At 46.4% G+C, this 14,681-nt stretch overlaps 1 protein-coding gene across 1 annotated transcript; it reads left to right on the forward strand.

Annotated features, from left to right (window-relative positions):
* Positions 1 to 1,194: 1,194 nt before the first annotated feature.
* LOC119362711 (translation initiation factor IF-2-like) lies at positions 1,195 to 3,215 on the forward strand. The gene has a single exon (XM_037627957.1). The coding sequence runs from the start codon at positions 1,399 to 1,401 to the stop codon at positions 2,329 to 2,331; it is 933 nt and encodes a 310-aa protein (XP_037483854.1). The 5' UTR covers positions 1,195 to 1,398; the 3' UTR covers positions 2,332 to 3,215.
* Positions 3,216 to 14,681: the final 11,466 nt, after the last annotated feature.

Genomic DNA, 14,681 nt, shown 5'->3' on the forward strand with positions numbered 1-14,681 from the left:
AGCCAAAAGCGGAAGCAAAAAAACACCTTTTTAGGAGCTTATTTGGCTTTTTTTTTACCAAAGTGAGAAAGCTGAAAAATAGAAGCAAAAGCCCATACAAATAGGGTCTAGGTCATACAATTAGATACCTATCGTGCTTCTTTTGCTCAGACTCCCTTTTTTGGTTACAAAAAATGTGATACCTATCGTGCTTCTTTGGTAAGCAAGACCTTCAAATGGATGACATGAAAACTTGTTTTCTGAAATACCTTCGAAAGGACACAAATTTGAACTGAAAACTAATGAAAATACAAGCTTGACAAAATTAAAAGGTAAATATCTATATCGGCCGACCGGCCTTGCTCTTCGTCGGTCGTCCCGCTTACTCGCTTTTAGTAGGCTCCTTATGTAAGCCACATACGCTCGGTAGGGCCCACCCACCGCTTATCCCTTATTTCTTTATCCTATCAAACGGAGAGCACTTAGCCATTCATCTTCTCCCGCACCTCTCTCCTGCTCGTGTCACACCTCCCACCTAGCAGCTCACCAGCGATGGCCGCCACCACCCCATGCGCACAGTCATTTGCCCGCACACGCGTACACCCCTGTCATGATGTGGCATGCAAGGTCATCGGCATGGGGACGGCAGGGACCGCATGTTGCGCCCCTAGCCAGTCATCGGGACGACGAGCTGCGATGACAAGTCCCTCACCCCTCGCACATGAAGACGCCATGACCGTGTGCCACCCACCCGAGTAGTCCTCCTCTGTCGTGGTCGTTGCGCGCTCCGACGGGTCGTGCTACAACCGGCGACCAGTCGTGTTACGACCAATGACCGAACATGATGCAGCCATGATAGACGAAGATGCGCCCGCGGGGCGTGCTACAACCGCCCAGGGAGGAGTAAGCAACCTGTAAATCCCCCATAAAACTCCGGACGTCTAGCAAAGTCCAAAAAACAATTATGCGATTGATACACCTCATTTTGGGATGTGCTTAAGACCAATACAAACTAAGATTGATTTTTGTACCATCCAATTTCTCTAAAGCCAAATTAGCAATGAATTTTCTATCTGCCTTTACCATCCTCTTCCTATTTATGATAGAAATTCGTCAATAGGATGCAGAGGCGTCCAGGTTTTTTAACTGAAGAAATCCTATTTATGGACTGAGAAACTGAAGACGTTCTACTACTTCTTTCTTCAGTCAGTTAAAACAGCTGGATTAACAGCGCGTGAGATTGCCGCAGCCGAGCTCAAGTTCGATCCCAGTTCCAATTCAGCCGGCGACAGTTCCAATCCGAGTTCGGCAAGAATCAGGAGCTCTCCCCTGAATAAATGGGCGGCGCCGGTGGGAGCAGCAGCCCCAGTTCGATCTGCTCCCCCACCTTCCCGATCTCCAGACCTAGGCACGCCATCGATGGCGGCCAAGGTGCTCCAGCTCCGCAGCGCCGACGGCAAGGTGCTCGTCGCTCCGGCGTGGGACTATCGCCCGGCCGCCGCCCAAGCCCTCCCGCTGGAGACGCGGGTGCCCTCGCGCGTCCTCGAGAGGGTGCTCCAGTACTGGACCAAGCACAGCCTGGCCAAGGCCACCGGTGAGTCCCGGGACTCCCTCGCCCGCTGGGACGCCGACTTCCAGCGCCGTCTCGAGGAAGACGGCCTCGCCAAGGAGGCCGCCGCAGCCGCCCAAGAACTCCGCCGCCACGGCGTCCACCATGGAGGGCGTCCCCGTCGCCACGCCGGCACGGGCGCATCTGGTGTCGCTGCTCCAGCCACCGCTACCCGTGCTGATCCCGTCCGTGCCTGGTGCCAACTCGTTCACCACCTCAAGGGTGTCGACCACGGAGAACCTAGCCCAGCGCCGACGGCGCCCATCGCTTTCCATGCCTCCGATATTGCCGTCGCCGCGCGTCCTGGGCCTGCCACCACCTTGCCGGCCGCTGCTGGTGCTCAACCCGTTGGTGTCCGGTGCGCCATCCGTGCCCGTGGACGCCAGATGGATGAAGACGAGGAGTCCGCTTGCCACCACCGCAAGCTCCCGGCTTCCAAGGCTTCCAAGCCTCGCTCTTCGGTCTGCCTGCCTGCCACTGCTGCTGCGCCCGTGAAGAAGGTCTCTCGCCAGGTCGCTTCCAAGGCTTGCTCTTTCGTCGGCTCTACACCACTGCCTGCCCCTGCCACTGCTGTGAAGAAGATGACTCCAGCAGCTTCAACTCTGCGCGCAAGAAGGGGGATGGGGGAGCTCAGCTGCAACGTTCCCAAGCAAAACCAATCGCCATTGCCTGTCATTGCTGTTGCAGCACCAATGAAGCAACCAATTCCTTGGCTGTGTCCAGTGGTATTACGCCTTCCCTAGTCTTTTAGTTGCTTCCTAAACCATGCACACATAAGTTTCATTTAATCTTTGCATCTCTAGGTTCTGCACTTGCTTACCAAGATTTCTAGTGTTCTTTGAATCCCGTTCAGTCATTAGTAATTTTACTAGAGTGTCAGCAGAGTCTCCATCTAGTCTAGGCAGCAAAAACCTTGTTAAGATGTGTACGACATAGTTACCACTGCATCCATACCTGATCCTAAGTTAAGGGTTTAAGTAAATAAAGGGCATTTTCAATAAATCAAAGTAAGCAGATGAGCCTAAAAAGGAAACTCATGTACTGCAATTCCGGCACGAGACAGAGCGTAAAACGCACTCGCCGCAAAATCCAAAACGCCCGTTTGCTACCCGGCTTGTAGCAGGAAAAAAGGAGTAGAATTGAACTTGTCGATACACACGTAATCTTGTGAGCTGCCTAGCGTTTGGAGACTATGCTGACTCTCCTGTAAAATTAATCTTGGCTGAATTGGATTCTTAGGCATTGGCGTCTTGGTGAGTTAAAGTTGCAGTTTCCGACGAGTAACATTGGTTAGTGAACTCTTGTGTGTATGTGTGGGTGAAGCTTTGAGCTAAGCAAGTCCTCAATGTACCGACTATCAAGTCATATTGTAATCAACATCAGATATGAACGAAAAATTGTTGGCCTGAATTTGTGCAGAGCATTTGAGCAACTTTCTGTATATATGTTTGTTGTATGCATCTATGACTTATTAAAACATTCTGCTGCTCTAGTCGGAAAAGGGTGTGTACTGAGGCACCGATCCAATAGAACTCAGCTCTGATTTCCCAATACTTCGTTTGAGTGGTGAAGCACAGAACCATGTTTTTGACAGTTAATGGTTAGAAGATTTTTTTGGTTTGAGATACTGTAATCTGAATTTGTTGGCCTGAATCTGTGCAGAGCATGAGTAATCTTTTTGTATCGATTTATTCTTGTATACTTCTATGGCTTCTTAAAACATTCCGTTGTTCTGGTTGGAGAAGTGTGTACCCGAGGAACGATCCAATGGATTGACCTTTGGTGTCACAATACTTCCTTTGAGTCGTGATGCACATAACCATGTTTGGGACAGTTATCGGTTAGAAGATTTTTTGGTTTGAGATACATCAGTCTACTTGTCAAGAATGTGAACTCTTGTGCGTGTGTTGGTGAAGCTTTGAGCTAAGCAAGTCCTCAATGTACCAAATATCAAGTTGTAGTGTGATCAATTTCAGATACGAAGTAACTTTCTGTATATATGTTTGTTGTAGAAGATTTGTTGGTTTGAGAATGTGGAAAAGTTTGCATCATACTGCACCTATTTGACAAATAGGTTTGGCTTTTCTCAGATCATGTTAGCTTTTCACAGAATTACATTTTCAGACTCCCTGCTCTTGCACCACTGGGCATGTGAACTGGCATGTTCATCGCTCCAAGTATCTATCTCGTGATACTATCATCGGTCCTGTTATTGGTCTCCTCATTTCTTTCTTGAGTATTCCTTCCCACATCAACTCATCCAGCGCTGGAACTGGCATGTTCTCTGATGTAAGTCCCCTGAGGAGCTGCTCCAAGCAAGACAGCAAGCATGGCGTTATCAAGCTCACCTCATCGAGATGGCTCGTGGACGGGACTATGCTCAAGCGATGCAAATCCACGGATGAGTGCTCGGGTGATCGAAGCAGAGGAAGAAATCATCAGCAGTGCAAGCTTCTTGGTGGTAGTCTTACATCAGAGAAGATGAAGCAGAGGAAGCAGGGTCGCTAGTGCTAGTTGCAAGTGTGTAGTAGCAGTATTTCACTGGCATGTTTTTCAGTAGTGCGAGTGAATTTGGCCATCAATTAACTGGTGTCCATTATGATCACAATTGATCTATTAATGCAAGGGATTGTTCTATGTAAAAGCATTGGATCTAATGTATGCAAGTAGCACTAGATCTCATTCTATGTTTTCAATCTGTTGTAGTAGTAGGTTTCTTATGTAAAAGCATTGGATGTGATGATCCCACCAAGAATATCACTTCTGTGCTTGAACTACTATTCCAGATGACTTCTATTTTCCTGGAGAAGAACAGATATGTGTGCTTGCTGAACTCCTGAATCCTGATGCAGAATTTACTTGTCGCATCAGATCTCTTTCTATGTTTTCGGTCTGTTGTATGCAAGCATAGGATCTGATGGATGCAAGCACACCAGGAAGATCACTTCTGTGCTTAAACTACTATTCCAGATGACTGCTATTTTCCTGGAGAAGAACAGATATGTTGTCTGAATTTTACACCTCGACAATGCAGAATTTATTTGTCACATCAGGAAGGCGCCAAAAAAGCATGTTTCATTCAGTACAATTGGTGTATATGCTATTTTCCTGGAGAAGAACAGATAAGTTATCTGAATTTTGCAACTTCTGCAAATTTCATTCAGTACAATTGGTATATATGCCAGACTAGTTTCTCCGCTTCATCATAAGTGGTTTGATCCGAAAACAACTATTGGTCCTATTATCTACTACATCCAGAATAGTGATCTCGGAATCTCACCTGGATCAATCAAGTTTCTGAGATCATAGATGGCAAACCAACACTTGTGAACCATCATACTCAGCTCGACAAACAGCAATCACAGAGTTCAAGAGTTAAGACCTGTAGTTGCACATACTTGCACAAGATTACATCAGTATTCACTGTGCTCCTGATGGAAGATTATATGTGTGTACCATCCCCAATAGCAATCAGAAGCCATTATCCCCAAAATTGCAACCTGTCATGTTGGATTACCAGGGCCATAGGCGTTTCACATTTTCTTTCTGATTTTAGCACCCCGCAAAATGAACTCAATGCTACAAGCAGGCAGTCTAGATTTCTTATACTGGCAGCAAGGCTTTATGCAAGGAAAACTCGATTGTTTCTGAGGACATAGTCACATATGCAATGTATCACACTGCAATTCTGAACATAAATATCTATGAATTTGGTGGCTTGCACTAATACTTAACCCATATCTATGAATTTGGATTCACACTGCAATTCCATTAGCATCAAATGCACTGAAAAATATTTCAGGCCTGGCGTATGTGGAAGGACAGAAGGCTGCACGAGGTCCTAGATCGATCGGTGGGGAACGAATACGAAATCGCCGAGAGCGAACCAGCGAACGTTTTTGTTTTCGTTCGCTGGGGAGCTCGCGATCGAGCGACCCAGCCACAGAAGCCCCTTTAGCTCCCCCCCTTCGGCTTCCGGGCCTCCAGGCCCAATTACAATTTTCTTTTGTACGCAAAAGAACATGTAAAAGATATTTGAAAAAAATATACACTTCCCTCTAGACGAAAACAGAGAAAACAAAATTATAAGAATGCCATGATCTGAAAATAATTGAAAATTTCCATACTGCAAAAAAAAAGAGAACATTTTTTCCATAGACCAAAAAAATGCCATCTCTTAAAATGCCAAGATAAAAAATGCCATCTCTTAATGAACAAAAAAATGCCATCTCTTATAATTAAAATGTCATCTCTTAATAAAAAAAATGCTATCTCTTGATAATATAAAAACGTCATTTCTTAATTATAAAATCCCATCTCTTAATAAGAAAAATGTCATCTCTTAAAAAATACCATCTCTTAATAAAAAAATGTCATATCTTAAATAAAAACATGACATCTCTTAATAAAAAAATGCCAACTCTTAAATAAACAAAAATGCCATTGCTTAATAAAAAAATGATATCTCTTATAATAAATGCCACGTGACATAGTTTGAAAATTTATAAACTGCCATGTTGATTTTTCCTAGAGAAAATGCCATCTAGTAAAAAAAAGGAAAAAAATGGGGTACCGGGATTCAAACCCAGGTGACCAGGTGGAGGTTTGCTTTGAAATATAGTTCGCTGGCATTTTTCTTATAGCGAACTGTTTTGGAAATCCCGTGTGGCTAGGATCCTGTGCCAGGATTCGCGCAAATGAATCCGATGGCAGATATGGGGGTCGCTGCAAAATTTGTCATAGCTGACGGTCGCCAGCTAACGTTTTCAAAATTATTTGCTTTACCTTCATTATTTGTAACTCGTAAGCCCTATCTGAACCTGACAGCTTTAGGACCTGTTTGCATGTCGATGACGATGGGGCAAATACAATTGGATGAAGGAATGTTCCTGAGAGCTACTAACTGGTTTGTTCAATCAAGCACTTATAGTTTCTACAAGTACTTTACAGGCTTTTAGATAACTGTTGTCTGGTCTGGAGCCATGAACACTAGTATATCAAACAGTGTGCATACACCAATAATTATGGAGATACCTAGTGAATTACTATAGATGAGTTGAGCCAAGCATCACAAAAGCTGGAGACTGCTTATTGCAACATCTTTAACAAGATCCACTGGTTCCCGACATCCCTATGAAGTCTGGATGGCGATTACATTGTCCCAAGAATGGTGTCCATAGGCGCTTACCACCATGGCCGCCCGGAGTTGCAGGGCATGGAGGAGATCAAGAAGGTCGTGGATATTCTTATAAGTTTTAAACAGTGGTTGTTCAAGTGGTTATAAGAATATGTTTTGGATTTACCTCTATTATTGGTGGTTTATTCATAAATCTTGAATTGAAAGTTTATAACATTAATGCTAAACGTCTTAAGACTGATAAAAACCACTTAAATGTGGCACTCCTTGGTTATATCAAGAAATAATCTTCATGTAGATGAAGTATTGAAGTCTTTTGATTTGAATCAATGGAGAAATACATAGCAGTGTATGGTATCCGATGAGCAAACCAGGGCGCGGTGAATACTAATACTTCATTGATGTTTTGAGTAAATATGATTTACTAGATGAAACATAAGATCTGAAATATTTGAAAAGGTTCAAAGAAATTCAAAGTAAAGTTAAGAATATTTGTGACAAATGATAAAAGGTTCTTCAATCATGAAGAAATATATCCGAGTCATGAGTTTAGCCAACACTCGAATAATTGTGGAACTATTTACTGATTTGCTCACACCATATGAGTTATGGAGTACACGATCCAGACAAATGCCAATTTGTAGGTTATCCCAAAGGCGTAATTGGGTATTCCTTCTACCAAAAGTTCAAGGACAAAGTGTTTTTTACAAATAATGAACACTTTCTCATGAAGGAGTTTTCTCGTTAAAGAAGTAAGTGGGAGGATAATACAAATTAATAATATTATTGAATCTCTCGCACAAGGAAGCAGGATTAACAAACCGGAAGTCGTACCGAAAGTTGTCCGCACAACTGAGCTGGAAGTTACTACACTAGATGTAGAAATTCCAATTAAAGCTTGTAACAGAAATGCGTAGATCAGGAAGAGTTAAGGAACCTCCTGAATAATTTCACAATAAGATATTCATCTTAGAAGAAGATGAACCCGCGCAATTCAAGGAAGCAATGGTTGTGCCCAACTCAAAGGAATGTCTTATAGCCATACACACTGAAATGGAGTTCATATACAACAATTAATTTAGAACCTAGTTGATTCTCCAGAAGGTATGTAACAAATGGATATCAAAACGAGTTTCCTAAGTGGAAATGATGTGTGAATGATACGACCAGAAGGTTTTATAGATCCTAAGGATACCGATAGGTGTGCAAGATTCAAATGTCTTTCTATGGTTTGAAGCAACACTACAAAAAATAGACCATTCGTGACATTTTGGCCCGAACGAAAACTTTTTCTGTCATGCTTATGACACTTCTATGACGATAATTGTGACAAAAACACGTATCATCATAGATGTGGTGGGTCCTACTTCTATGAGAAAAAATCATGACAAAAATGGGATTTTCATCCTGGGCGGGTCGGGGACGCACCTGCATGACATTCTTGTTGGAACAGTGCGGGGTTCACCTGTAGGAACAGCAGCAACCAGCCCATATTTTGTTTTATAATTAACAGGTTGTAGTGTACCACTTTGAAGACGTGTCCGCAGAAGAATGGAGGTGGCTGGAACGGGCACAGAGGATCCCATAGGCGCAGCCTCCAACGAAGCAGCGGATCCCATCGATCCCGAGGGGGAGACAGCGACGTCAGGGGGATCTTCTGCGCGCGACTCATCAGGAGAAGGGGAGCTCGGCGCAGACGATCCAGAGGAGTCAGGCGTAGTCGACTAGAGGGGCCCAGCGTGCACGGGATCGGTGCGATACGGGTCCCACCTCGTGTTGACACGGGGGACAGGCGCAAAGCGGGCGGGAGACTGGTCCCCCGTCGTTGGTTGGATGGTTGTGCGGGTGGGGACCGACCCCACAGAAGGGCGACACGCGGCGTGAGGAGGTTGGCGCAGGGGGGATCAGCCGGGGAGGCGCGGGCCTCCTGACGAGGCGGTGATCCCGGCGTAGATGTGCCCTGACCTGACGTGGTCGGGCGCGCAGATCCCGAAGCGGATCGCCCCTGGTCTCCTGTGCCAGTGGCAGAACCCTCCAGGGCATGGTTTTCTTCAAAAAACATGATTTTCTTCACCGTTTGCGCTGCAATTTGTTCCTGTAACACCATACTCAGGTAAAGGATTAGGAGAGTTAGTCAAACTGGATCATACAATTATCATTACCCATACGATCAACTCCAGAAAGATGGGAAGGAAACAGGAGGATCTCTTTGCGAAGGAGAGCACCGACATTAGGATGGAGTGTGGCAAAAGGAAATTGTGTTTCATCAAATACCACATCACGAGAAATATAGACGCGGCCAGTAGCAACATCAAGACATTTAACACCCTTATGTTGAGCACTGTATCCAAGAAAGACACATTGCTTGGAACGAAACATAAGTTTACGAGTGTTATAGGGACGGAGATTGGGCCAACATGTGCAACCAAAGACTCGAAGAGTGGTGTAGTCAGGTGTGATATGCAAAAGACGCTCAGTGGGGGTCTCATTAAAGATGACACGACTAGGCCACATGTTGATAAGATGCACATCAGTAAGAAACGCTTCATCCCAAAATTAGTGGCATGGAGGCGGAAGCAAGGAGAGCTAGTCCTACTTCAACAATGTGGCGGTGCTTGCGTTCGGCTGACCCATTTTGCTGGTGCGCATGGGGGCATGAGACATGATGGGAAATGCCAATATTTTAAAAAAAGAATTGAGCTTCTCGTATTCCCCATCCCAATTAGACTGCATAGCAATGATTTTACTATCAAACTTGCATTCTACAAGAGCTCGAAAGTTGTGAAACACTTGAAAAACATCAGAACGCTTTTTGAGCAAATAGATCCATGTGTACTTACTAAAATCATCAATAAAGGTTACATAGTAAGAATGTCGACCAAAATAGAAGTAGGGGCTGGACCCCATACATCAGAAAAGATAAGTTGCAAGGGCTTGATTGACATATTAGTGGATACATGATATGGCAATTGATGACTTTTTCCTCGCTTGCATGAATCACAAACAGTCTCTAAATTTATCTCATCAACAACGGGGAGTTTATTTCTACTAAGGATGATTGTATGAGCAATACTTAGGAAGTAATGCATAGACTCCTTCCGCACAGACACCTCTATGGAGAATTTCCTTCGTGACCTGATCCACTACTAGGAAAAGGGCTATAGATGAAATGGATACTAATGGCGCACCAGTCATGTGGTGCGCCACTACTATATAGAAGTGGCGCACCATGTGCAGGTGCGCCATTAGGGTGGAAGACACTAATGGCGCACCAGGCACATGGTGTGCCACTAGTAACATTTTTTTTTCCAAACATACTAATGGCGCATCCTGGCACAGTGCGCCATTACTAGTGCTAACTAGTAATGGCGCACCGGCCAAACAGTGCGCCACTACTGTTGTTGTTTTTTTAATTCTTTTTTTTTTTGCAAAATTACTAATGGCGCACCGTGGCATAGTGCGCCATTACTAGTTTAAACTAGTAATGGCGCACTGTGCCACGGTGCGCCATTAGTGTATATAATTTTATTTTATTTTGCAAAACTACTAATGGCGCACCACCTGCTGGTGCGCCATTAGTAACCAGGGTTACTAATGGCGCATTTGCAGGTGGTGCGCCATTAGTAACCTAGGACCAACAAGATATTTTGGACAACCACACCTACCCACTCACTTTCCCCACTTCATTCTCTCCACCTCCTCCACCAAGCTTGTCTCGGCTGCCTCCTCCTCCTCACCTCATTTGCACCATAGATTCATCCAAATTAAGTGGTTAAATTACCTTTTTTTGATAGGTAAGTAAGGGGGGAAGCTATCTTTATGTTGTTCTCCCTCTCCAACAACGTGCACATGCACTTTTTGTGGCCTAGCTAGATCTATGTATGTTTGTGGTGTTGCATATGTTTTGGTGTTGCATATATGTTTGTGTTTGCAGGTACCGGTATTTAAAATGCGATAGTTGCCAATATTTTGCCGGAATGTTGATTCATTTCCGTTTTCGGCGAGAATTTTGGCACTATGCATTCTTTTTGGTCCTATTTTTAGGGAAAGTCATGCCAATTTTTTTTCTTTGTTCTAAAATATTGTTTTGCTCTACCCCGCAAGCGACCATGGTCCGCACGATGACCGAAGGCATCGTGAATAGGTTTTTGAGCTCCGCGAAGGCCGAGATGCTTCAAAAGAACGAGACGGAGATAAGATGTCCGTGTCGAAGATGCAAGCTGAAGAGCCTTATTGTGGACCCGGATTCCGGGCAGGTGCGGGACCACCTGCTCTTGCGTGGTTTCATGGATGGCTATCGGTGGCAAGGTCATGAAGATGACTATGAAGTCTTCCATGTGGGCCGGGCAAGAAATGAGCAAGACTCGGGCGGGCGAGAAGACGAAGAATCTCCAGGACATGATCACGACGGTGATGCTATACACAGTCATCATGTAGAAGATGCATGACATGATGATGAGGAAGATGCCGGAGCAGACGAAGGGCACGATCATGAAGATGAAGATGCCGGCGGAGCAGAAAATGATGGACCATCGATGGGCTGGGTGCAGGACCCTCATATTCAAGAGCTGCTTCTCAAGCAGACGGATAACGCAAGAGCTGCCGTCTGAGAGAAAGCAAAGCTGGATCAACTAGAGATAGACGCGGTTACTCCATTGTATGAAGGATGCATGCCCGAGGATACCCGCCTGAAAGTAACTCTCATGGCTCTAGAGATGAAGGTAAAACACAAAATGACCGACGCATGCTTTGACGAGAACATGTCATTCTGGCATGAACGTCTTCCCAAGGGGAACAAGTGTCCAACCAGTTTCGAGGAGGCGAAGAAAATCGTGTGTCCTCTGGATTTACCGCACGTGAAATACCATGTGTGCATGAACAATTGCATCATTTATCGGGACGAGCACGCGGAGTCTACCATATGTCCGGTGTGCGGCGTCACTCGATACAAGAAGAGGAAGAAAGCTTCTCGAAAAGTGGTGTGGTACTTTCCAATCACTCCTCGTCTGCAGCGGTATTTCGCGGACCCTAAGGTAGCAAAGCTCCTGCGTTGGCACGCGGATAGGGAGGAGAAGAAGCGAAAAGATGGCGCAAATGATCCGGAGATAAATAAAAAGACAAGATGCTGCGTCACCCTAAGGATGGGAGCCAGTGGCAAGCGTTGAACTTCGAACACCCAGAATTTGGGAAGGATCCAAGGAACATTGTGCTGGGCGTGAGCATCGATGGAGTCAATCCGTTTGGCAGCCAGAGAAGCACACATAGCACCTGGCTTGTGTTTGTGTGGATGTACAACCTTCCCCCCTGGTTGTGCATGAAGAGGAAGTACATTCACATGAGTATGCTAACTGAAGGGCCGAAACAACCAGGGAACGACATCAATCTGTATCTGGGGCTGCTAAAAGAGGAGCTAGATACGTTGTGGAAAACGCCAGCCAATACGTGGGACGCCGCAGAGAAAGAATATTTCCCTATGAGAGCCACACTGCTCACGACGGTGCACGACTATCTCGGTTACGGATATCTCGCGGGGCAGGTGGTCCACAGATTTTCTGGATGCGTCAGGTGCATGGATGACACAACGTATCGCCAGCTAGATAGAGATCCCAGGTCTTCGAAAACCATGTTCATGGGACATCGAAGGTGGCTTCGCGACGATGACCCGTGGAGGAAACGCAAGGATCTGTTCGATGGTGAAACCGAACCCCGAAGACGCCCGCGTATGAGGAGCGGTGAGGAAATAGACCAGCTGTTGAAAAATTGGAAAGATTGCCCACTGCCGGGAAAGAAGCAAAAGGCGCCAGAGCCGGGAAAGAAGCGAAAGGCGCCAGAGCCGCTGCTGAAGGTATGGAAAACGAGGTCTGTTTTCTGGGACTTGCCGTATTGGAAGATCCACCGTGTGCCTCACAGCCTTGATGTCATGCATATCACGAAGAACGTGTGCGAGAGTCTGCTTGGTACCCTGCTCAACATGCCAGAGAGGACCAAAGATGGGCCGAAAGCAAGGGCAGACTTGAAATCAATGGGCATCAGGGAGGAGCTTCACGCTAATGATGATGATGATGAGGCGAAGCAGGACATGGAAAGTCATCGCAAAGGCAAAAAGGCCAAGAAGACCGGAAATGACTACCCTCCCGCGTGCTTCACTCTGAGTCAGGAGGAGATCGATCAGTTTTTCACCTGCCTCGTAGGAGTAAAACTTCCTTACGGTTACGCGGGGAAGATAAGCAGATACCTAGACACAGCGAACCAGAAGTTCAGTGGGATGAAGTCTCACGACTGTCACGTGCTGATGATGCAGATACTTCCTGTTGCAATCCGTGGGATCATGGACGCGCACGTCCGTGAAACGCTATTTGGCCTATGCAACTTTTTTGACGTCATCTCTCGGAAGTGGGTTGGCGTGAGGCAACTCAGAAGGCTACAGGAAGAGATCGTGGTGATACTATGCAAGCTTGAGATGTACTTCCCGCCCGCATTCTTCGACGTTATGGTGCATCTGCTGGTCCATATCGTGGAGGATATCATCCAACTCGGGCCGACGTTCCTGCACAGCATGATGCCGTTCGAAAGGATGAATGGTGTCATCAAAGGATACGTTCACAACATGTCACGCCCAGAGGGAAGCATAGCCAGGGGCTTTCTGACCGAAGAGTGCATCTCCTACTGCACGAATTATCTAGGCACCGAGAACCTCGTTGGTCTACCCGTCAACAGGCACCTCGGCAGGCTCGCTGGATGGGGTCACCGTGAGGGTCGCCGCGAAATGCATGTCGACTTCGAGGGTCGACTCGCCGACTTTGAAAGAGCAAACCTAGTCGCGCTACAGCACATAGACGTGGTCGATCCTTGGGTGCTAGAGCACAAAACCTTTATTGAGAAGACATACAATGACCTAGGCCAACAGAGGACGGACGGAGATATAATCAAAGAGCACAACTCATGTTTCATGCGTTGGTTCAAGCAGAAGCTTCTGTCGTACCCTTTACATGAGGATTCTTCCGCGGAAGAACAACTCATATTCGCCTTGTCACAGGGCGCCGAGCACAACCTGATGACGTATGAGGCGTACGATATCAACGACTACACATTCTACACCGAGGGAAAGGACATGAAGAGCGATGGTTATCAGAACTCCGGGGTAACGATGGAATCCTACACCGGTAATGACAAGGACATATACTACAGAAGGATCGAGGAGATCTAGGAGCTGAGTTACGCTGGAGAGAAGGTCCCGATGTTCCGTGTCAGATGGGCCAAGAGCGTCATAAAATAAGACCGGTATTTCACCACCATGGTTATACCCGAAGCCAAATCCAGGACCGCGGGCGCAAACGTCACCGTGAAAAATGAGCCATGGGTACCTGCTTCCCAAGTGGACCAATGCTTCTTCATTACCGACCCGCCAAAGCCCAGTCGTGTTGTCGTGAGGAGAGGCAAAAGGAAGATCATCGGAATGGATGGAGTCGCCAATGAGCAAGACTTCGACAAGTACGGCGACCCGAAGATGGAACATGACGACGACGATGAAGTATCAGCATACACCACAAGAAGAAGCAGGACCACCCTACCTAAAGGACGTCCGTTCAAGAGAAGAACTCCATTTACGAAAAATAAGGGCAAGAAGATTGTGAAGAGATAGCTAGCTAAGATCAATTGTATTTAAATTGTAGCATTCATTTCTCGATTATTGTATTTCATGGGCACTTTAATTTTGAACTCATGAATGTTTTTAAATTTCATGGACACTCGATCTCGATCCCCCTCCATCTCGATCGCTATCCCACCTCGCCAGATCCGGTCCCCCTCGCCGCTGACGACCCATCGCACCCTCCCCCGCTCCACCGGCCGTCGCCGCCGACCCCCCGCACCGTCCCCAGCTCCACCGCCGCCGACGACCCACCGCACCCTCCCCCGCTCCACCGGCCACCGTCGCCGACCCCCGCACCCTCCCCC

This window comes from Triticum dicoccoides, chromosome 2B (genome assembly GCF_002162155.2).
Source record: "Triticum dicoccoides isolate Atlit2015 ecotype Zavitan chromosome 2B, WEW_v2.0, whole genome shotgun sequence".
In the NCBI taxonomy this organism is placed as follows: domain Eukaryota; kingdom Viridiplantae; phylum Streptophyta; class Magnoliopsida; order Poales; family Poaceae; genus Triticum; species Triticum dicoccoides.